This window comes from Vipera berus (assembly GCF_964194415.1).
Source record: "Vipera berus genome assembly, chromosome: 13".
NCBI classification, from domain to species: Eukaryota; Metazoa; Chordata; class Lepidosauria; order Squamata; family Viperidae; genus Vipera; species Vipera berus.
The window spans coordinates 2,340,953-2,361,459 of record NC_138216.1 but is presented as its reverse complement, the minus strand read 5'-3'; the positions used below and the strand labels follow the sequence as shown (position 1 = coordinate 2,361,459).

Sequence of the window (20,507 nt, the reverse complement as noted above, 5' to 3'; positions counted from 1 at the left end):
CTCGAGTCGTTTTCCGTTTTTCTCCGATGTGCTTTTTCCACGGTTACTTTTATTTTTTTAAAAAACAAAACAAAACACGTTGTTTTCAGATTATACCAATCCTCCCCCTCCCCCCTCTGGATCCATCGGGGTGAGGCAGTCCAAGATGGCGACCGATTTGAAAAGCGCCTTGAGGTGAGGTTTGGATCTAGCAGATGAAGGGGATGGTCTTGACAGGGCACTGGTGATAAAGCTATTGGTTTACGCCTATGCCATTGAACACAATAGGAAATCCTTTATTTGGGAAGGTAATTTATCAAAAAAGGAAAAACATGGTCGCACTGAAGAAGGAATTAATGCTTTACTATAGTGACCTATCACCCTTTCAAGGGTTCATAATGGTATGGTCTAGGAATTTGACGTATCGGGAGCATGGACCATACTAAGTGTCTCGTGGGGGAGCTTTTAGCTAATTATTGGCCCCTATCCTGAAACCCCTAAGACAAGCAGTGTCTGGGATATGCACTACCTCTTAAAAATTAAATAATATATACAATCATATATACTGATTGAGTTTTTCTCTACGCTTCACTTTTTTTTAAAAAAAATTCTTTTGGTACGGCTCGGCGAGCCCAGCCACATCAGCTGTTTGTTGCTCACGTGATCGTTCTTTTAAAGAAACAGGACACCCAAAAAGGACGGTGAGCCATTGGGTCCCTATTGCAGGAGAGGGATATTAACCTTGTTCCAAAGCTGGTGGTACTGCCAAACTTTTAAAACGCTGTTAAATGCAGGTTAAGATTTGCAATGATTTTATATACTTCCCTCTTTTCTGCATTAAGTGGCTTTTATTTTTTGTGAACGTGCACTTAAGAAAACCATGCATATCCCAGACTAGGTTGCCTCCAATATACAGTAATAGATTTCAACGTCTGCAATTTCCAATATGGCATTTTGGCTGGGAATTAGGGCATTTAAGAGTCTAAAACATCTGGAAATCAGATGATTGGGGCTGGAGAAGGTTGTTTCTGCCAAGATATGTTAGTCCTTAAGGGACCATTTTGTCTTGTGAGGTTTCTCCTGTATCAACACGATGTAGTAATACAAAAGTCATGGGTAATTTTACAAGCACTTTAATTCCGATCATCCCCCCCATGAATATGACATATAGTATTGTATTTTTATATTACAGTTACAGCGATGTTCAAATCTATTGGCTCTTTGGTAAACTGGTAGGAACAAGGACGTCGAAAATGACCCCTGGGAAATCTCTTATGACAGAAAGCTAGGTAAAACATCTGTTAAAATACTACTATTGGAAAATGAATATTAATATAAATGCACCAACAAAGTTTCTTTCAAATATAGTTTTTGAATCAGATCAACATGACACTGTACTTATTAACCTTCCAGAATGCCAATAGTTTGAATAATATAGTACAACAGATACATCAAAAAAAGCTTTGATCTGTTTATTTGCCATATCTAGGGGTACATGGACTGTTGCCCTCTAAATAAGGGGTGCCATGCTAATGCAATCCATTGCACCCTTAATTTGCACATTTTGCAAGGCCTTAGAAGGGCTGTGAGAACTTGAGAAAACAAGTAGAGTTTAAAAATCCAAGCAAAATTTTAAAAGCACAGGGAGGAGTCATAAACTAGTTATGGGCTGGCATTACTGATTTCTACAGCCTAAGCCTTAAGGGTTCAGTATCCGAATGGTAGCTCTCCAAATGGGATAATTTCCCTTTTTTGTGGTAGCTGCTTTTTTTTTTAGCCAGATGAGCTATTCCAGATCAAAAGAAGGAGATTTCTAGGAGTTGGAGTGAAGTTGGCATAAGGTGGTATCCAAAGCAGTTTCTGCAGTAGCTTTCTACCATATAGTATCAACCTTGTTAACTCTCAACTTTTCCCCCAATATGTATTCAAAATGGGCTGTGATTAATGTATATATGTGTACACACACACACACACACAGTGTATATAGACTGTATATACATTTATATGTACTTTATATGTAGACTGTGAGCTTATGCACTGGAGACCAATTCTTTGTGTCTCCAATCACATTTGGCCAGTAAATAATTCCATTTCTGTTTCTATTCTACATTCTATTCTATATACATTATACGTATACGTGTGTGCGTGTACCATATGGCATCAGAGTTTCACTTTCAACGTGTGCAGTGTGTGCAAAGAATAAGTGCCAATACTGGTTATTTTATCTTATATCTTATCTACTTTTCTCAAGGTGTGTTAGACTCCAGCAGCCTTTCTCGACCTCACACAACTTTTAAGAGGGGTGGACCAACTCCTACTGGCTGGGGCATTCTGGGAGTTGAAATCCACTCCTCTTAAAAGTGGCTGCGATAATAAAAAGGAATGCAGAATTCCTGCTGCTCGGAAAAAAGTGGCTGCGATACAGCATGCCAAGTTGACCCACCACCCTGAGAAAGGCTGTGTGTCCCATTCCGAACAGCCAAGGAAGAGTCAGCCCCGGGCTCTTTGCCCGGATCAACGTGCAGCCGGGGTTGGCACTGCCCCCCCCCATCTGGGCGTTCCGGGCAGTGCTATTCTCTCTCCCCCTTTCCCCCCCCCCCGCCCCGCGCTCTCCCTTTGACGCACATCTGCTTAAAGCCGGAGCCTCCTGCTGGAAGCCGGCCTTGCCAATTTGCAACCGGGTGCCCACGCCAGTCCAAGGGAAAAGGGGGCTGGGGGGGCGGCAGGCGGGCAGGGAATCCCCTATCCCTTTAGCCCACCCCACCCCACCCCCCGTGCAACCCCCTCCCTCGCTCTCCTTCCTCACCCCCCCACCCCACCCCCCTCCGCGCTGGACTTTCTTGCGGGAGTTTTGCAAAGTCGCCGCAGCTGCCCTGGCATCGCCCCGAGTCTCCGCGCGGCGCTTCGGGGCGGCGGGAAGGGGGGCAACTTACTGCGGACGGAGGAGTTTCTCCTCCTCCTCCTCCTCCTCCTCCCCGGCCGTGGAAGAAGCCCCTTCCCCACTTCTGCCCCTCCGGACTCCCCACCCACCCACCCCCCCCAGCCCCGAGTCCGATCCGCCGCGCCGCAGAGCTGCCGGGGCGCAAAAGCGGCGCGCGCGATCCTGCCGGGGCCAGCAGCGGCGCGGGCAGCACGTGTCGGGCCGCCTCGGAGGCGCCTCCCCGGCCCGCCTCCCCCCTCGACCCCCCGGCCGGAGAGACGGGGGAGGGACGCTCCCCACCCCCCCACCCCACCCCCGGGCGGCTCACATGACGGAGGCCAGCCATGGACCGAGACGAAGGGCCCGAAGCGAGCCCCGGAGGAGCCGCGGGTAAGCAGCCTCGCTCCAGCGCCCCTCCGTCGTCCCCCCCCCCGTCCTCTCCCGGGCTGGGGACGATGGGCAGGGCGATCCCCAGCCCGGGAGACCCCAGCGCGCCCCGGCCGGGTTGGAGAGCTTCCCGAAGGGTCCCCTTCGCCTCTCGGAGCTTCCTTCTGCCCATCCGGAGCCTCGGTCCCGGCCCGGGGGCGCAGGGTCTGGGGCGGTGGGCTAGCCGGGTCTTAAGCGCTGCGCGGGGCGCCCCCTCCCCTCCCCTCCCTCCTCCTCCTCTTCCTCCTCCTGGCACAGCCGGGTTGTGTAAGCGCAGCGCCTAACCTTGAAAAGGCGGCTCTCTGGAAGGAAGGGATAAGGAGCGAGGGAAAGGCGTGGGAGGGTGGAATATGGGGGGGCTGGGGGGGATGGGAGGTGTAGTCCTCGCCCAGGTGGAGCACTCCGAGGCAGGAAGACCCCCGCGGGCCGCTCCCCCGCGCCCCAATTCCAGATTTGGAAAAGAAGGTTTGCATTCTCTTCCTTCCTCCCCCCCCCTTTTTTTTTCTTTTTAAAGGAGGTTGGGAGGATTCAGAGCTGGGTTTCCCCCCCCCCCCAAGAGGGCAACTTGTGGATTCCCAACTCCCAGAAAGCCAGCTGGGGAATTCTGGGAGTTGAAGTCCACCTACAGGTGGTCCTTGACTTACAACTGTTCTCTTAAGTGACCGTTCAACGTTACAACGGCACTGTATAAAAGGACCGATTTTCACCCTTAGGACTCTTTGTAAGCCTCCCCGCGGTCACGTGATCCAAAATCAGAAGCCTGGCAACTGACTCACATTTATGACAGTTGTAGCGTCCCCGGGGTGTGTGTGTGTGTGTGTCAAGTGATTCCCCCCCCCCTTTTGTGACCTTCTGGCAAGCCAAGTCAGAATGGGGAAGCCGGGTTCACTTAACAACTGTGTTAGGAACTTGACAACTGCAGGGCGTCTCACTTAGTGACCTAAATTTTGTGCTCAGTTGTGGCCGTCAATCAAGGACTATCTGTTATCTTAAAAGTGGCCCAGGTTCCGGAAAGCCTGGATTAGAAGTTGAGCTGAAATGACTTGCCCCGTGGGGGTTAGCACGATCTGCATGCCCCTTTATGTGAAGCTGTCCTCTTTATTATTATTTCTATGGTTAAAAAAATGCTGCTGATTTCTTCACATGATGTGTTTGTGGTCGCACCAAGCTGGTTATGTCGATCATGAGTTGCCTATCCTGACTTTGCACAATCCGTTCTGGCTTCGTGTGCCGTTTGGGAGGTTGGGCTGCATCTAGGTAAGGCCAGCCTTTGTGGCTTGGAAATTACGGTCTGTGGCTTGTCACGCTGCATTAGTCCAGCCGAAGACGCTTTTACCCCCAAGTAAACCAACATTAACCCAAGCATGGCTTAATAGGTGTAAATCCAACCCTATTCTTGGCACGCTTGCCTGTTAGTAGCCCGACTGTCATTTTCCGGCTTTTTGTGCAGGCTGTAAAGACTGGATTTTATTTTGTGTTGTGCCGATTGGCTCCCTTACTCCATCCACTTTTCTTCTTTTCTACGCAATGAACTCAGCATATTACCCAACACCCTCTCTGCTGTGTGGATTGATTTAGTATGGACTGATTAAGCTTTCTAGGAAGGAACTGAATGAGAGCAAAGGAAATAAAAAGATGCATGCAACACACTCTGTTAAGTTTGCACTGTCTCGTTTTTAATATGAGAAAATCTCTGATGCATCTTTTCTTTTTTTCCTCCCCTGGACTGGATGCAATCTGCTCTCACTTCCTAGAAAATTTCCTTTGCTGTCTCTCTGATCTTGCTTGGGTTGACAAACATCTGACTAATTTCTTAATAACAGCACTAGGATTTGGGCGCCTGTATTTTATCTGCAAGGGACGCGGTGGCTCAGTGGGTTAGGACGCTGAGCTTGTCGATTAGATGGTCGGCAGTTTGGCAGGTCGAATCCTGAGTGCCGCGTAGCAGAGTGAGCGCCTGTTACTCGTCCCAGCTTCTGCCAACCTAGCAGCTTGAAAGCACGTAAAAATGCAAGTAGAAAAATAGGGACCACTACGGTGGGAAGGTAACAGCGTTCCGTGCGCCTTTGGCGTCTAGTCATGCCGGCCACATGACCACGGAGACGTCCATCGGACAAGCGCTGGCTCTTTGGCTTTGAAACGGAGATGAGCACCGGCCCCTAGGGTTGGAAACGACTAGCACGCATGTGCGGGGGAACCTTTACCTTTACCTTTCTTTTATCTGCAGCATTTTTACCCCTCTCTTTAGCCCAAAGATTTCTGAGGCTCTCGGATTTTACACCCCAAAAGTGAGGGCCACAAGGAAAATCAGGTGAGGTCGGAGATGGGAAAAAAAAGCAAGCTCAAGGCATGAGGCTGTCACTGATGCTTCTCTGGGCTTCATGTTAATCCTGCAGGTCTTGCCTTCCTGTTTGTCTCCAGTGTGGCTCCCTCTATTCCATATTGGTTGCCGGTGTTGATGCTTCAGGCCCTTTGTGGCTTTTGTTTGTTTTCTTCCATTGTTTCCTCTGGGGCTTAAAGCCTTGGGGGGGGGGTGCCTGTGTGATCTTGCGCAATATTTCCAATATTTAGGCTCCAGAGAGCTGGGAACAGATTCTGCTCAGCATAAGGAACGCCTTTGCTGGTTCAGACAACCGTTCGTAACAAGTAGGACTTTGGCCAGCAAATCCCTTGGAATGCAGTGTCTGTGTCCCCTGGGCCTGGTTGCTGCGCGTAGAATAGAATAGAATAGAATAGAATAGAATAGAATAGAATAGAATAGAATAGAATAATGGGAATGGAATGGAATGGAATGGAATGGAATGGAATAGAATAGAATAACAGAGTTGGAAGGGACTTTGGAGGTCTTCTAGTCCAACCCCCTGCTCAGGCAGGAAACCCTACACCAGAGGTCAGCAACCTGAAACAGTGAAAGAGCCCCTCGGAACCGGTTCCCTCACAAAAGGAAAAACTGGGAGCCGCAAAAAAATGTGTGCGCATGCGCGTACATGCGCGTATGCGCAGAACAGGGTTTGACTGAAGAGTGGAGCCAAGGTGAGATATGCACCTATCCTGCATATTTGAATTGATAGGTTGAACTTTTTTAGTCCCAACTTTTTTTTTGGGGGGGGGGACTGCACATGGCAGAGGACTGGGAGCCGCAGGAGACGGCTGAAAGAGCCGCATGCGGCTCCGGAGCCGCGGGTTGCAGACCTGTGCCCTACACCATTCTAGACAAATGGCTGTCCAATCTCTTCTTGAAAACTTCCAGTGTTGGAGCATTCACAACATCTGGAGGCAGGTCGTTCCACTGATTAATTATTGTCACTGTCAAGAAATTTCTCCTTAATTCCAGGTTGCTTCTCTCCTTGATCAGTTTCCATCTGTTGCTTCTTGTCCTGCCTTCAGGCGCTTTGGAGAATGGCTTGACCCCCTCTTCTTTGGGGCAGCCCCTCAGATATTGGAACACTGCTATCATGTCATCCCAGCCCTTCTTTTCCCTAGACTAGACCCACCCAATTCCAGCAACCCTTCTACGTATGTTTTAGCCTCCAGTCCCCCTGTGATCGTCTTTGTTGCTCTTGCCCAGAGCAATTGGTGCTCCACTGCTTTGCACTGATAAAGATAATCCTCGACTTAACGGCCACAATTTGCTACTGGAACTTTCTGTTGCTAAAACAGTGGGGCTGTTGAGTGAATCCTGCCAATTTTACAACAATTTTTGGTGCGGGTTGTTGAGGGAATCCAACTTCGCTTGTCTCGGAAGCCGGATGGGAAGGCCACAGATGGCGATCACATGACCCTGGAATGCTGCAACGGTCATAAATACATACAGGGCGTCCTCGACTTAACAGCAGTTCACTTAGTGACTGTTCGAAGTTGCAACGGCACTGAAAAAAAGGGACTTACGACCATTTTTCACACTTGTAACCGTTGCAGCATCTCCGTGCTCACGTGATTTACATTCGGATGCTGGGAAACTGGCATGTACCTACGACGGTTGCAGTGTCCCGGGGCCACGTGATTTCCTTTGGCGACCTTCTGACGAGCAAGGACGATGGGGAAGCCCGAATCACTTAACCGCCTTGTGACTCACTTAACAAACGTGGTGAGAAAAAGTCGTAAAATGGGGCAAAACTCAGCCACGTAAGTAAAATGGGCCGTTAAGTCAAGAACTACCTGTACCAGTTGCCAGGCAATCAAATTTGGTCACAAATGGATCGCAGGGATGCCGTCATAAGTTCGAGGACCGTTCTTAAGTCGGCCTTTTCAGAGCCCTGGTAACTTTGAACGGTCACTAAACAAATGGTCATAAGTGGAGGACTCCCTCTCTTGCAAATTCTGGTCATTGGTTTGCCTTTTTTCACCCCTTCCTGAAGACTCTGTAGGGTGCCGTCTTATATTATCCAGGCTGATCACCCTTGAGCAGATTAATAACCGAGGGGCCTCTGCTTAACCTGATGCTTCTTATCAGGAGTTGAACTCGGCTCTTCCAAGTCACAGTCCACAAGGAGGCCAGCCCTAGTCCTTTAGCTGCCATCTCTCCCAAGCTCCAGGTTGTAAGTTCAGTAGCAAGAGAATGGATCTTGCAACTCGGCTTATAGACCACAACGTTCAGTGGTGGTCAGGTTGGCATTGAAACCAGGTTGTTTTGCGTCTCGAAGCCCGCACAGCCTGGTCAAAAACAACTCGGCCAAACTGGGGGGGGAAATGATTTTTCCCCCCAGCTGTTTCCCATTACCGAAGAGTATTTGGCAAGGATCTTTTTTATTTTTCTTTCCTTGGGCCAGAAAATTGCAGAAGTACGTTGGGCTGTGTTAACTTTCCCAAATCATTTCACTTCCATTTTCTGATGAATTCTAGAAATGTTAAAAAGTGTGTGTGTGTGGGGGGGGGATTTCCTGAGAAGCGGGGGGAACCCCTAAATTTTTCCTGATCAGAAACTCTAAATGGGAAATTACAGCGCTTCCGAACTATTATTTCTAAACTTCTTCTTTTTCCCCCTCTTACAAGCTGGATTAGAAAAAGGAAGCAAAACAGCAGTAAACAAGCTAGGATGATTTGATTTGGAGCTGATCTCCGTGTTATCCTGTTTCCAGTTATTGCCATTTGCTGAGGTTTGCATTCCGTTGTAGCTCTTGTTTTCTCCTCTCTCTCTCTCTCTCTCTCTCTCTCTCTCTCTCTCTCTCTCTCTCTCTCTCTCTCTCTCTCTCTCTCTCTCTCTCTCTCATTTTTTCTTTCTCATTCTCTCTTTCCCACTCTCTCTCCCCTTTCTTTCCCCCTCTCTCTTTCTCTTCCTCTCTCTCTCTCTCATTATGTCTCTTTCTCTCTCTTTTCCTCTCTCTCATTCTTTCGCTTTTTCTTTCTCATTCTCTTTCTTTCTCTCTCCCTCTTTTACCCTAGAGTAGGTGAGACGTGGAGAAAACTGCTATTCGTGGCCTGTTTTGGCTGTACAGTGGCAGGGAAACATCTGGTTTTTGCTTGTCGGGGAGCCCAGCTTCCCTCTGCTTTGCAAGGTCAGGGCTTGAGATTGGAATGAGGAATCCTTGATATATTTTTTTTCCTCCCCCCCCAACGCCCCCCCCCAAGTGGGATTTGCTCTGTTTCCTTTTGGAGGAAGAATTTCTCTCTCTGGGAAGGGACCTTGGACTTTGGGGGGGGGGGTGTTGCAATGCCTGTGTTTTGCTTTTGACCAAACGTGTCTTGGAACGCCGGTTCGCCCAGATGGAGGTTAAGAGATTTTGCCACATGGCATCCCGACCTTAAAGGAATGTTTTGGCTTTCAGACTGGAGTTTTGTTTTTTTTGTTTTTAAAAAAGTATTCTGTTCAATCCTGTCTGATTCTTGGAGACGGCCTGGACAAGTCGCTGTTTTCCTGGCCAGGTTTTGCAGAAAGTTTGCCCTTGGCTCCTTCTTAGGGCTTGGCGAGACAGATTGGTTTGAGGTCACCCAGCTGTTTCGCTGCCTAAAGCAGGACTAGAATTCACAGTCTCCTGGTTCCCAAAGCCGGTGCCTTCACCACCACGCCAAAGTGGCTCTCTTGAGACTTTTAAGACTGCTCAGAGGTTGGCAAGTGGGGACTGCGAGTGTGATGTTACGTCCCTGAAACAATTCAAACAGATTCCCCTACCTTCCTTAGAATAACAGAATAATAGAGCTGGAAGGGACCTTGGAGGTCTTCTAGTCCAACCCCTTACCTTCCTGCGTGTGAGGAAAACAACCTGCTCCCACGCAGTTGTGGCTCTGTGATGGGCCGTGTCTGTGTGTGTGTGTGTGTGTCCTTCTGTTCTAGCCGTCCACATCTGCAGGTGAGGCATTTCAGTGCCATCCCATGGAAAAAGATTTTGGGTCAGGAATGACTCCATTCCTCTGCCAGGTTTTGAGATGGTCCAGTTGGTCACAGTCGGTTGAGTTAACCTGAGCTCAGGTGGGCCACGGATTCTCAGGGTTGACCCCCCTTTAAGACAGGTGGACTTCAACACCCAGGATTTAACTACCATGTAATTCAATGAACAACTGCAGTGATTCGCTTAACGACCCGGGGCCAAAACATTTCGTACAGTTTTAAGGGCGTAACTCCCTTAAACGACCGCTTCGCTTAGCAGACGAAATCCTGCTCCCCCATCGGGGTGGAGGCAGAGAAATCTTGAGGGGTGGGTTTAGAAGAGGAGAGAGGATAGCTTGGTTATACAGGTGGTCCTCGCCTTATGACCACAAGGGAGCCCCAAATTTCTGTTCCTAAGTGAGACACTTGTTAAGTGAGTTTTGCCCCACCTTACGACTTTTGCTTGCCACCGCTGTTAAGCGAATTGATGCGGCTGGTAAGTGAATCTGGATTCCGCATTGACTTTGCGGGTCAGAAGGCTGCAAAAACACAACCATCATAAATACGAGTCAGTGGCCAAGTGTCTGCATTTTGATCATGTGACCACGGAGATGCTGCAGCGGTCATAAGTGTGAAAGATGGTCACAAGCCACTTTTTCCGCTGCCGTCGTAACTTTGGTCACTAAGTGGACCATTGTAAGTTGAGGACTGCCTGTATTAGCCTTCCTCCGGATTTATCCATCGCTCTTCGCAACAGTTGGTTTACCCGTGATTTTTTTTAGTGAGCCGTAGTTGGCTGGCTTCCTGCAACCCTCATATGCCGACCCCAGCCGCGCTGGGTTCACACAACAAGAGTGCCCCAAAGCCAAGCCGTGCGTTACAGCTGGTTCGTTGTGATGGGTGAACCTTGCCTTGAATTATTGGATGTTCTCCAGCTTAGGCCTTTTGGCTCCCACCAAACTCGCATCTGGAGAGTCCCACCTTGGAAAAAGGCTGTTGCAGATAAAATAAGAGCAATGGGAAACAGACGTCCTTCACCCGACCTCCGGGGCTCCCAAAATTTTGGGAGTGGACATCTTGAGCAGACAGGACGGTGTTTTTTTTCTTCTGTTGGCATCGAAATCTTCATTCCGTTCCCCCCTCCCCTCCCCTTCCCTGGTTGGTTGCGAACAGGATCCAAGAATGCCAGCAAGTAGACATTCCTGCGTTTTGATCTCAGCAGGAGCCAGTTCGACAAGATTTACCAGCCACTTGACTGGCTCCCTTTGATGAATTATTTGGCACTTGGCTGAGCAGAGCAACTGCTTCTGGAGAGGTGTGGGGTTTGAAACGTTTCCGGCCAGCTTAGGCAGGTAGACGAAGATCCTAGGTGTGTGTGTGTGGCTGCTTGGGCCGAGCAATTTGCAGACTAGGTAGCGCCGAACGGCTGGAGGCCAGGAAGGTCTCTTCCCACTGGCTTTTTCAAGAGCATCTCCTTCCTTGTGCGTTCCTCTGTTCTCCTCTAGACCTGGGGGAGCCTCCAGTCAGTGACCCGAAGGATCCAGAAGAACCGCGTATGCAGAAGCCTCCGGGAAGTCCTTTGGTCCTCCCTCACACCTTGCAGGAGCTCTTGAGCAAAGACATCGTTCAAGTCCAGTTAATCCCGGAGAAAAGGGGGCTGTTTTTGAAGCACGTGGAATATGAAGTCTCCAGCAAGGTTGGTGATGTGGGGAATAAAATTCAATTTCTGGGCTTGGCTTGAGAAACTTGGTTGGTCCTCCAGCCCTCAGGCTGGGCTGGGCTGAGCTGAGCAAGGAAAGGGGTGTATTTGCAGAAAGCAAGGAGATTGGCCTGAACGAAGAAAGAGTGAAACGATTTGCCTTGGCTTTTAGCTGAAGCTTGTAGGCTTGCAAGAGGCTGTGTCTTGGGAGAGCTATGCCTCCCCCCCCTAAAAAGAGAGAACATCTGTATTTTGCAGCTGTTTATCAATGCTCTGCTTAGCGTTGGATGCAAAATGTCAAGTACATTGTGCAAGTCAACACTGGCATTTTAGAAATCATAGTTAATGGGATATAAACTTCTTTTCCTTCTTAACCTCTAATGCAATGCTTCCCAAACTTGGCAGCTTTAAGGTGAGTGGACTTCATCTCCCAGAATTCCCCAGCCACCCACGTTGCCAAAGTTGCAAAACGCTACTCTAAAGGGTTGGCTAGAGCTGTTGTCAAATAATATAATGTGTTACTTAAGTTTTATAATATCACTATCTAATTATAGGAGGAGAAAAAGAAAGGATTCCTTTTTTTTACTGTTATGGACCTTCTCTGTAATCAGTATAATAAATAATAAAAATTGGATTTTCACCGGATCAATTGATGGAATCAGTTTGCTTGGATCTTGGGAAGCTTCCCGTCCACATATTTGAACCTAAAAGTTAAATGCCAGCTGGCTGTAGGAAAGACCTTATCTAGGAATAATCTGTACACTTTATAAAAGTTTTTTTTTTAATAATCTGCAAGCACATGTACAGCGTGAGATGCCAAGATTGGCAAAGAGGGTTGCCAGTTTGCAGAAAGAAAAAAAAAACCTATTATTTTATTTATAAACATAATTGGGAGTTTATAAAGCTGTATCAATTCCAGCCATTTCAATCGTGGGTGAACTGACTTGACTCCCGTTCATATCTCTGGCTGGTGAAAAAAAAATATCTCGATTTGAAGCATTGCCTTTCAATTGTCCAGAAATAAACGATTTTCCCCCGCAAAAGGATCTTTTCTTCCACATTTGCTGTTGGCAGGTTTTCTCAGCACTTTATTTTTCAGGGTGATTCAAACTCCAGCAATGAAGGCGAGGGGAAAGCTTCCAGTCTCTTGCATCATTTAGCTTTTCGAGAGGATTTATTGCTGCAAGACGTGGCTGTTGTGGTTTGTTTAGATCAGTTGTGAAGGGAGACTGAGAGGGATACTTTGATGTTTAAGCAAAGGGTGAACTGATAAGTTTGTTCTCACCAGGCCCTTTAACTAAGCTGCCCATCACTCACAATGAGATCTATTTATTTAAATGCTGTAGGTAGCCGCCCATCTCAATAAGGAACTCTGGGCAATGAAGAAGGTTAAATGTAAAAATAGAAACAATAGCAACTGCAAAAATCAAAAGTAGATAGCAGCCAAGAGAGAAATTCCCTGAGGATGGGCTCCAGCACGTGTCCAAAAGCTCGGAAGGCAAAAACCTCTCTGGTCACAGTGACTGACAAAAATTGGATCCCGCAACATCAGCCCAGGACACGTAGATTTGTGAGAAATGCAACAATTGTTAACACAGCCAGGAGATGGGTCCTTTCACACGCTTGGGGCAGAACGGGACAATTCCCCGCAAGACAACTCACTGCGGGGCGATTTAACAATTCAGTTTAGTTATTTAAAATTACTTTAAACCTTATTTTAACTTTTGCCACTCCCCTTTCATTTTCTCCCTCCTTTGGCATCCGTTCTTTTGATGATTCTGTTCCGCTGTTTCTTCGATATTAGGGGTAATGCTTGTCCCACGTTGAGTTGGATGGGGGAAGTTGTCGTAGATCCCACTCGGGGACCCAGATCTGGGCACAAAACCAGGTTTTTGGGGGACTTGGGAAAAGCCAGCAGGATTGGGTCCAACCTCATCTCTGGAGAGAGAAGGCCCTATAGGGTGGGCACCATGGCAGAAAAGATGTCTTTCCCGGCCCCCGCTTTCTGCCATCCCTTAGCCAATGAGATCTGGAGCGTGCCCATCTTGAGAGACGAAATGGGATGGGTAAGGACTAGCAAGGTCCCTTAAGCAAGCCAGGACCAAGCCAGGAGATGCTGGACAAGATGGCGTCTTCTGTTCCTGTGCCAAGAGCTCCATCATCTCCTTTGAGGAAGCTCTGAACGGACTCCTTCATTCTCCCTACAGCGTTTTAGGTGCTCCGTTTACCGGCGGTATAACGATTTTGTGGTTTTCCATGAGATGCTCCTTCAGAAGTTCCCCTACCGTATGGTCCCCAGCTTGCCTCCCAAGAGGATGCTAGGAGGTAAGCTTAGAGAGGGAACTAAGCTCCAGGAAGACCATCAGTGATGGCCTTCCCCAACCTGGTCTTCCCAAATGGCTTTGGAACTATGACGGTTAGGCTTCCTAGTCAACCAAGGCATTCTGTGGGGAGTTGCAATCCCAGCTGCTCTAGCGATGCCCTGTTGACCCTAGCTGATGGCTGGAATTGGTATAAGAAGTGGGATTTCCTTTCGTGCCTAAAACTGTCGGGAAGGTTTTTTGAAGATTGAGCTCCCTAACGTGGCCCATCTTTCCAGCTGACCGAGAATTCATCGAAACTCGACGCCGTGCCTTGAAGCGCTTCATCAACCTGGTGGCGCGACATCCTCCTTTTTCAGAAGATGTGCTTCTGAAGTTCTTCCTCTCTTTCAGTGGGTCGGTAAGTGTGCACGAGAACGTCTCCAAGGGTTATTGAATATGTGGTAGAGATCAGTGCTTGCTGGCTTATCTAACATTGGTTTACCAGATGCCTCCTGTCGGTTAGATATCTACCATAACATTGTCCGCAGCAGGACTTTCCAAGCTTGAGGAACTTGAGGCTACTAGTAATTTTTATTTATTCATTTATTTATTTATTAATTTTATTACATTTATATACCGCCCTTTCCCGGAGGACTCAGGGCGGTTTACAGGGTAATTAAAAACCAAAAATACAAAAGTTAAAAAACCAAGTTTAAAAAAGATTAAATTTATCCCTGTGTATGTGCCCAGCCTTGCCTTGAGTAGCACTTCTTGGGTCATCCCAACAGCAATTAACTAGATGACAGAGATTGACTCAAACTAGTTAATCTTGCGATTTGACAAACACCCCTTCCCCCAAATTTCTGGTTTCTGAGATTGCTACAGCTCTCCTACATTAAATCCAGAGGTGGCCTTTTGAGTCAAAGGTGAGCGATTAGCTCCCGGCACACAGGCCACAAACGTTGACACATTGTGCTGACGGATGCAAAACTCCAGGAAGGCGAGAGGAGACAGCCACTGCTAACACCACTGATGATTGTCTTCTTGTTGTTGTTCCAGGATGTTCAGAACAAGCTGAGGGAGCTGGTCCAGGGTGTGGGAGACGAATTCATGACCTGCAAGTTCGCGATGCAGGCAAAGGTATTGTCTGGAGAGACCTCCTGTTAGAGACATGGAGGTGGTGGGGCTTCAGCAGAAGGCTTCAGTTTGGAACAGAGAGAGAGAAAGGCTCAATCTTGTGGTTTCTCAGTGTTGGCTGCTTTAAGAGGGGTGGACTTCAACACCCAGAATTCCCCAGTCAGCGTTGGAAGTTGACCCATCTTAAAGCGGCCAGCCTGGAGAAACATTGACTTAAGATACCTGAGCTGCATTGAGAATGAGAGGCTGGGGAGAAGATGGTACCAGCTGGGGTCCACTTCTCCTGCCATGTAGGGCCAGAAGCCCCCAACCTTTGGGGCACCAGGGAGCGGTGCCGTGGAGAAAGGTTTTTCCGTGGATCAGAGGGGGTGTGGCTTTGAATACTGCCTGCCTCCCGAGGATGGAACTTTGCTTGTTTGTGCAGCCCCTTGTTGGCATGCTGCGGACCGGTGCCGGTCCACGAAATGGGGGTCAGGGACCCCTGATGTAGGGATTCCAACTATATGGAAGCTGACTGCGCTATCACCAGCCCCAAGCCGGCGCCCCTCCAGCCTCTCCATGTAGCTGTTATTGGATCTCTTTCCTGCTCCTCCTCCAGGAGTATTTGCCCACGGACATCCAAATCCAGTTTGCGGCCAGCCGAGAACTGATCAGGAACATATACAACAGCTTCTACAAACTCAGGGACCGGGCAGAGCGGATCGCATCCCGGGCGGTGGACAATGCCTCAGACCTTCTCCTGTTTGGGAAGGAGCTAAGGTGAGTGGGCGTGGACCCCTGCTTTCTAGACCAGGGGTCCTCAACCTTGGCAGCTTTGAGACTTGTGGACTTCAAGTCTCAGAATTCTTCAGCCAGCTTTGTTTTCAGGGCTGTTGTAGCATGAACTACTGTAAATTGAGGACGACCCGTATTGGGATGACCAAATAAGGAAGGAGGGTCTAAGGCAGATCTGGGAGCTCGGTGCAAATGGAGGGAGTGTGTGTGGGTAAAGGCCTGGCAGGGTCTTCATGGATACAACCCCCCCCCCCTCTTTCCGGCAGTGCTTTGGGCTCAGACACAACCCCGCTGCCTTCCTGGGCGGCCCTCAACAACAGCGCCTGGGGCAGCCTGAAGCAGGCACTCAAAGGACTCTCCGTAGAATTCGCCATGTTGGCCGACAAAGCCGTGCAGCAGGTGAGGCGGGACGGGATGGGGGCAAGGGTCGCGTGGGAGAATGGTGGTGGTTGCCCTCCCTCTCTGAGATTCATTGATGTTTCAGTGAAGATTGCAAAGCGGCGCCTGGCTGGCCGATCCTCAGTTAGCGACCGCCTTGCTTGGCGACCATCCGCACTGGCCAGGGGGGACAAAAAAGTCACTGGGCGGCCCCCTCCTTCGCCGGTCTCCTAAAGCGAAGGAAGACGGGAGGAAGAACGTAAGCACCGTCGCGGTTTCGCTTAACGACCAAGAAGTCCCCAGCTCCGGTTTCTGTCTCCAATGAAGGACGCCCTGCAAATCGTGGCCGTTCGCCAGGCAATTGCCCAGGATGGGATCCCGTCGATTAACTGATTATAAAAAAAATAAGGAAGAGCCATCGGAATTCACAGCTGTATTAGAGGAAGACGTGCATGAAAACGAGCGTCAGTTCTTTAGGGGAAGGTTTTTATTCACTTAATGACTGCATCGCTTAGTGACGGACGTGCCGGTCCCAACTGTGGTCACAAGCTGAGTACTACCCGTATGTGTGTGTGTAGATATGTATGTGCGTGTGTGTGTATGGATATACGCACACACACATGCCCATACACAGAATACCTGCACATCCATTCACCGTCGCTTTCAGCTTGAATTTCTCTACATTCCCCCCTCGCCTTTCATCTTCTCTCCGTTGAAAGAGTCCCCTGGAGACCTTCCTTCCCGAGACGGGATCCAGCCTGCAAGGGGCCACTTCCCACCAGCTTCCTCCCTTCCTGCCCTCAGGCGGGCGCGGGTGAGCAGCTGCCCCCCCTCCCCCCCTCCCCGCCATTCACAGGGTTCTCTCTCATTCTGCTCCCCAGGGTAAACAGGAAGAGAACGACGTGGTGGAGAAACTCAACCTTTTCCTGGACTTGCTCCAGTCTTATAAAGTGAGTCCCACGTTCGGTCCGTTTGTTTGGGGAGAGAAAGGCTGGGCCACAGCTGGGGGCTGGAGGGGAAGCGGGAAGATCCGAAACAGGAGAGTCAGAGAATGAAAAAGGTGAAAAATGGATGGGTGGGCGGATGGATGGATAGGAGAGAGAGAGAGAGAGAGAGAGAGAGAGAGAGAGAGAGAGAGAGAGAGAATGAGATAGACAGACACAGATAAATGATAGAGATAGACAGACAGACAGACTGACTGACTGACGATAGAGAGGTAGTCAGAGAGACAGACCTAGTTTGACAGACATGGATGGATGGATGGATGGATAAGCTGGAGAGAACTACAGTAGAGCTACAGAGAGACAAGAGACAGGCAAATAGATAGATGATGCCGGTAGATAGAAATTAGCCCCCTTATGTCTGGTTCCCCTGGCCAGCTGCCTCTTCCGCCTTCCGCCTTGTAGGATCTGTGCGAGAGGCACGAGAAGGGCGTGTTGCACAAGCACCAGAGGGCTCTGCACAAATACAGCATGATGAAGAAGCAGATGATGAGCGCCACGGTGCAGAACAAGGAGCCGGAGTCGGTGGAGCAGCTGGAATCCCGGATTGTGGAGGTAGAGTCCTTGGGGTCTTCTAAACCTGTGCTGGCCAACAAGAGGGAAGTCACAGAGAAACGTTTCTGCATCCTGAAAATGGTGGGGTCTCGGGGTTTTTTTTGTTATTTATTTTGGATAAAAGAACAGAAAATCGGGGATGTGTTCGGTCCTCTTGGCAATGAGAAGTTGGTGAAGCTGAAACAACTGTGGGGAGTTTTCTGAGGCATCTGGGATTGGGAAAGAAGATGGGGCTGGGGGTAAGGGGTTGAGTGGAGACGATAACTTGTGGTGTCTAATCTTTCCCTTCCTCTTTCCTTTTCCTTTCTGTCTGTCTTCCTTCTCCTCTTTCTCCTTCCCCTTCTTCTCTCCTTTTTCCTCTTCTCTTCCTTCTCCTCCTCCCTCTTCACCCTCTCCTCCTCCTCCTCCCCCCTTTTCTCCTTCTCTTTCTCCTCCCTCTTCTCTTCTGTCTCCTTTTTCCTCTTCTCTTCTCCTCCTCCTCCTCCCCCTCTTTCTCCTTGTCTTCCTCCTCCCCACCCAACCACCCACCCTCAGCAAGAGAACGCAATCCTCACCATGGAGCAGCGCAACTATTTCTCCCTCTACTGCCTTCACCAAGAGACTCAGCTCATCCACATTTACCTACCACTCACCTCTCACATCTTGGGGGCCTTCGTCAACTCGCAGATCCAAGGCCACAAAGAGGTAAGTGCCTACCAGGCTGGGGTGGGTAGGTGGGTGGGTGGGTGGGTGGCGTCCACCAGTTGGGCAGCCTGGCTGGTCCTTAATTTCCTCAAGCCCCCGAGGGCCACGGAGGGCCTCTCCGTAAATGCTGGAGAACAGCTTTGGTTGCTGTTTCCTTGCCCTTCCGCCCACCGGCTTTGCCTCTCTCCTTTCCTTCCGCAGATGAGCGCAGTCTGGAACGAACTGAAGCCCAAGCTGAGCTGCCTCTTTGCAGGAACCAGCAACGTGCTGATGCTCCCCTCGTCTGCGCAAGAGGAGAATTTCCTTCCCAGTTAATGTTTTGGGATTCAGGATGGCAGTGGCTGGAAGGAAGGGCTGCCCTTGACACTTAACCGCACCTGCCCAGCTATTCTTCTCTCGGCAAATCCTAGGTTTTGCCTCCCAGAGCCTGACATGAGGGGACCCACAATCTCCAGGACGTAGAGATGTGATTTTTGTTTTACAAAGACCTCTTTCGTGCTTTGATCATTTTTGTTCTCCTCTGCGAAGGCTCAGCCACGGTGCTTGGAGCAGATTTTGGGATGGGGCCTGCCCCGTCAAAAACGACAGCTGGGTTTGGGTGACCCACTCCGCTCCAGGAATAAAACCCATAATTTCATTGAGGTTAGGGCCGGGCAGCAAATCTAGGCGCCGTTGATTAAAGGGGCACCCAGTTTCCTTAAACAGCCTTCTGAGCGGAGTGACAATCCTGAGCTTTTCTCTCGTTTTGTTTTGAAAAGTCAGATGTTTCAATGAATAGAAGTGTAAGTTTAGGCCCAGGTGTGCTTCGACAGCAGAGGGCTACGTGACTTCATGCCACGTAAGAAACAGCCAGCTGCCTCACAGAGGACTAGACTCATGGATTCATCTCTCAAAACACACTTCCAGCCTTGCCTCTGTGGAAGCCTCTCAAAGCGGCCATGGTTGAGAATCTCTGTTCTCGTGTCCCCAAAGGTGCTTTTTCAGGAGGTAACTGGACCATCTTGTTTTTCTTGAAGATGTTTCGCTTCTCATCCAAGAAGCTTCTTCGGCTCTGACTGGATGGTGGGGAATGGATTTATATTCTGAATAATCTGCTAAGCTTGTAAGCCGCCCTGAGTCTTCGGAGAAGGGCGGGATATAAATGGAATTAAAATAAAAAATAAAATAATAATAAGTTGTCTGCAAGGAATATTCCCCACCATCCAGTCAGAACCGAAGAAGCTTCTTGGATGAGAAGCAAAACGTCTTCAAAGAAAAACAAGAAAGTCCAGTTGCCTCCTGAAAAAGTACCTTGGCGACAGCCAAGACCTGGATGACTGAGAATCTCCATAAACACTCCGCTATAAACATTATTTTGCACCCTCCACGGGGCATATTCCTTCCCCTGTCCATTAATGTTCCTCGCCATACCTACCAAGGAAAGTTTTCCACCAAAGCTCGGCCGAACGTGGTGACTACAACATAAACACAGTGCCTTATTCCAATATATATTTTTTAAAAAACTCTCTAGACCTGGAGTGTCAAACTGCCAGCCCACGGGCCGGATGCGTCATCCGGAAGCCGCACCCACCCCATCGCCGGCAATGGCGAAAAGGCTCCGATACGTTGCACGACTTCGTGTGACGTAGTGAGTTTGACATGTCTGCTCTAGACAATCATCTTATTAACCAAAATGAACCTGGCTTGGTTAAGTCTTGGTAAGTTGGCCAGGGGCTACCAGCCCTGAGGTTATATAAAAGGAGAAATCGGTTCAAGCCTAGTTAAACAAACCAGCTGTAAAAAGCTTGTTCTCCTGGATTTAAAAAAATAAATCCAACTGCCATAGAGAAAGCTGCCTTCTTTTCTACAAAGCGAGAGGTCATTTTGAGATCACTTTTGAGGAAGCTCTATTTAAAGTGGATCATTTGGGATCATGGAACTTTTTTTTTTTAGCAAGATGACAAAAGAAGTCATCCAAAGGGACTAAATGCCAAATTCTCAGGAAAGTAAATTGTCTTTTTGTATTTTTCCAAGTCGTGTTTTGGTTTTGGGGATAGCATCCTGGCATTTAGTTTGACATTTGTCAAAGAGTGTCCGCTTTGCAAAAAGTATTGTTTTTAAATGAAGCACTTTATTATAAATGGCAGAATTGTCTTTTATTTCCGTTTGGTAGACTTTAATAAATGTTTCCAGAGTCTGACATCCCCAGGCCTTCCCACCCCAAAAGTTACAAAAAGATCTATTTGTAAGAGAAATGTAAAACTCTATTAAAAGGTTGAATGTTTATTTTAGCGCTGAACATATTTACTGCAACGTGTACGATCAAACCTTTTTTTATTCATGATATTGAGGATATCCCGGCATTTCG

The 20,507-nt window shown here is 48.7% G+C and overlaps 1 protein-coding gene across 3 annotated transcripts; it reads left to right on the top strand.

Annotated features, from left to right (window-relative positions):
- Window positions 1–210: 210 nt before the first annotated feature.
- On the top strand, window positions 211–20,423 carry SNX8 (sorting nexin 8). 3 transcript variants are annotated; one of them, XM_081338026.1, is made up of 12 exons: window positions 211–287; window positions 1,172–1,268; window positions 11,135–11,325; window positions 13,536–13,653; window positions 13,928–14,049; window positions 14,691–14,771; window positions 15,367–15,527; window positions 15,809–15,941; window positions 16,802–16,870; window positions 17,327–17,476; window positions 18,011–18,160; window positions 18,362–20,423. In XM_081338026.1, exons 3-12 carry the CDS (start codon window positions 11,185–11,187, stop codon window positions 18,473–18,475), a joined length of 1,239 nt encoding a protein of 412 aa, XP_081194152.1. In that variant the 5' UTR covers window positions 211–287; window positions 1,172–1,268; window positions 11,135–11,184; the 3' UTR covers window positions 18,476–20,423. The 3 variants fall into 3 exon arrangements, with proteins under 3 accessions (XP_081194152.1, XP_081194151.1, XP_081194150.1); XM_081338025.1 differs by lacking the exon at window positions 211–287 and adding an exon at window positions 666–773; XM_081338024.1 differs by lacking the exons at window positions 211–287; window positions 1,172–1,268 and adding an exon at window positions 3,109–3,289.
- Window positions 20,424–20,507: the final 84 nt, after the last annotated feature.

What these genes read in the sequence shown, in the direction of transcription:
- SNX8 (XM_081338024.1), top strand. Translation starts at nt 3,244, where the DNA reads ATGGACCGAGACGAAGGGCCCGAAGCGAGCCCCGGAGGAGCCGCGG. An exon ending in AATATGAAGTCTCCAGCAAG is followed by an intron (nt 11,326 to 13,535) that starts GTTGGTGATGTG and finishes TTCTCCCTACAG; the next exon opens with CGTTTTAGGTGCTCCGTTTA. An exon ending in TCCCAAGAGGATGCTAGGAG is followed by an intron (nt 13,654 to 13,927) that starts GTAAGCTTAGAG and finishes CCATCTTTCCAG; the next exon opens with CTGACCGAGAATTCATCGAA.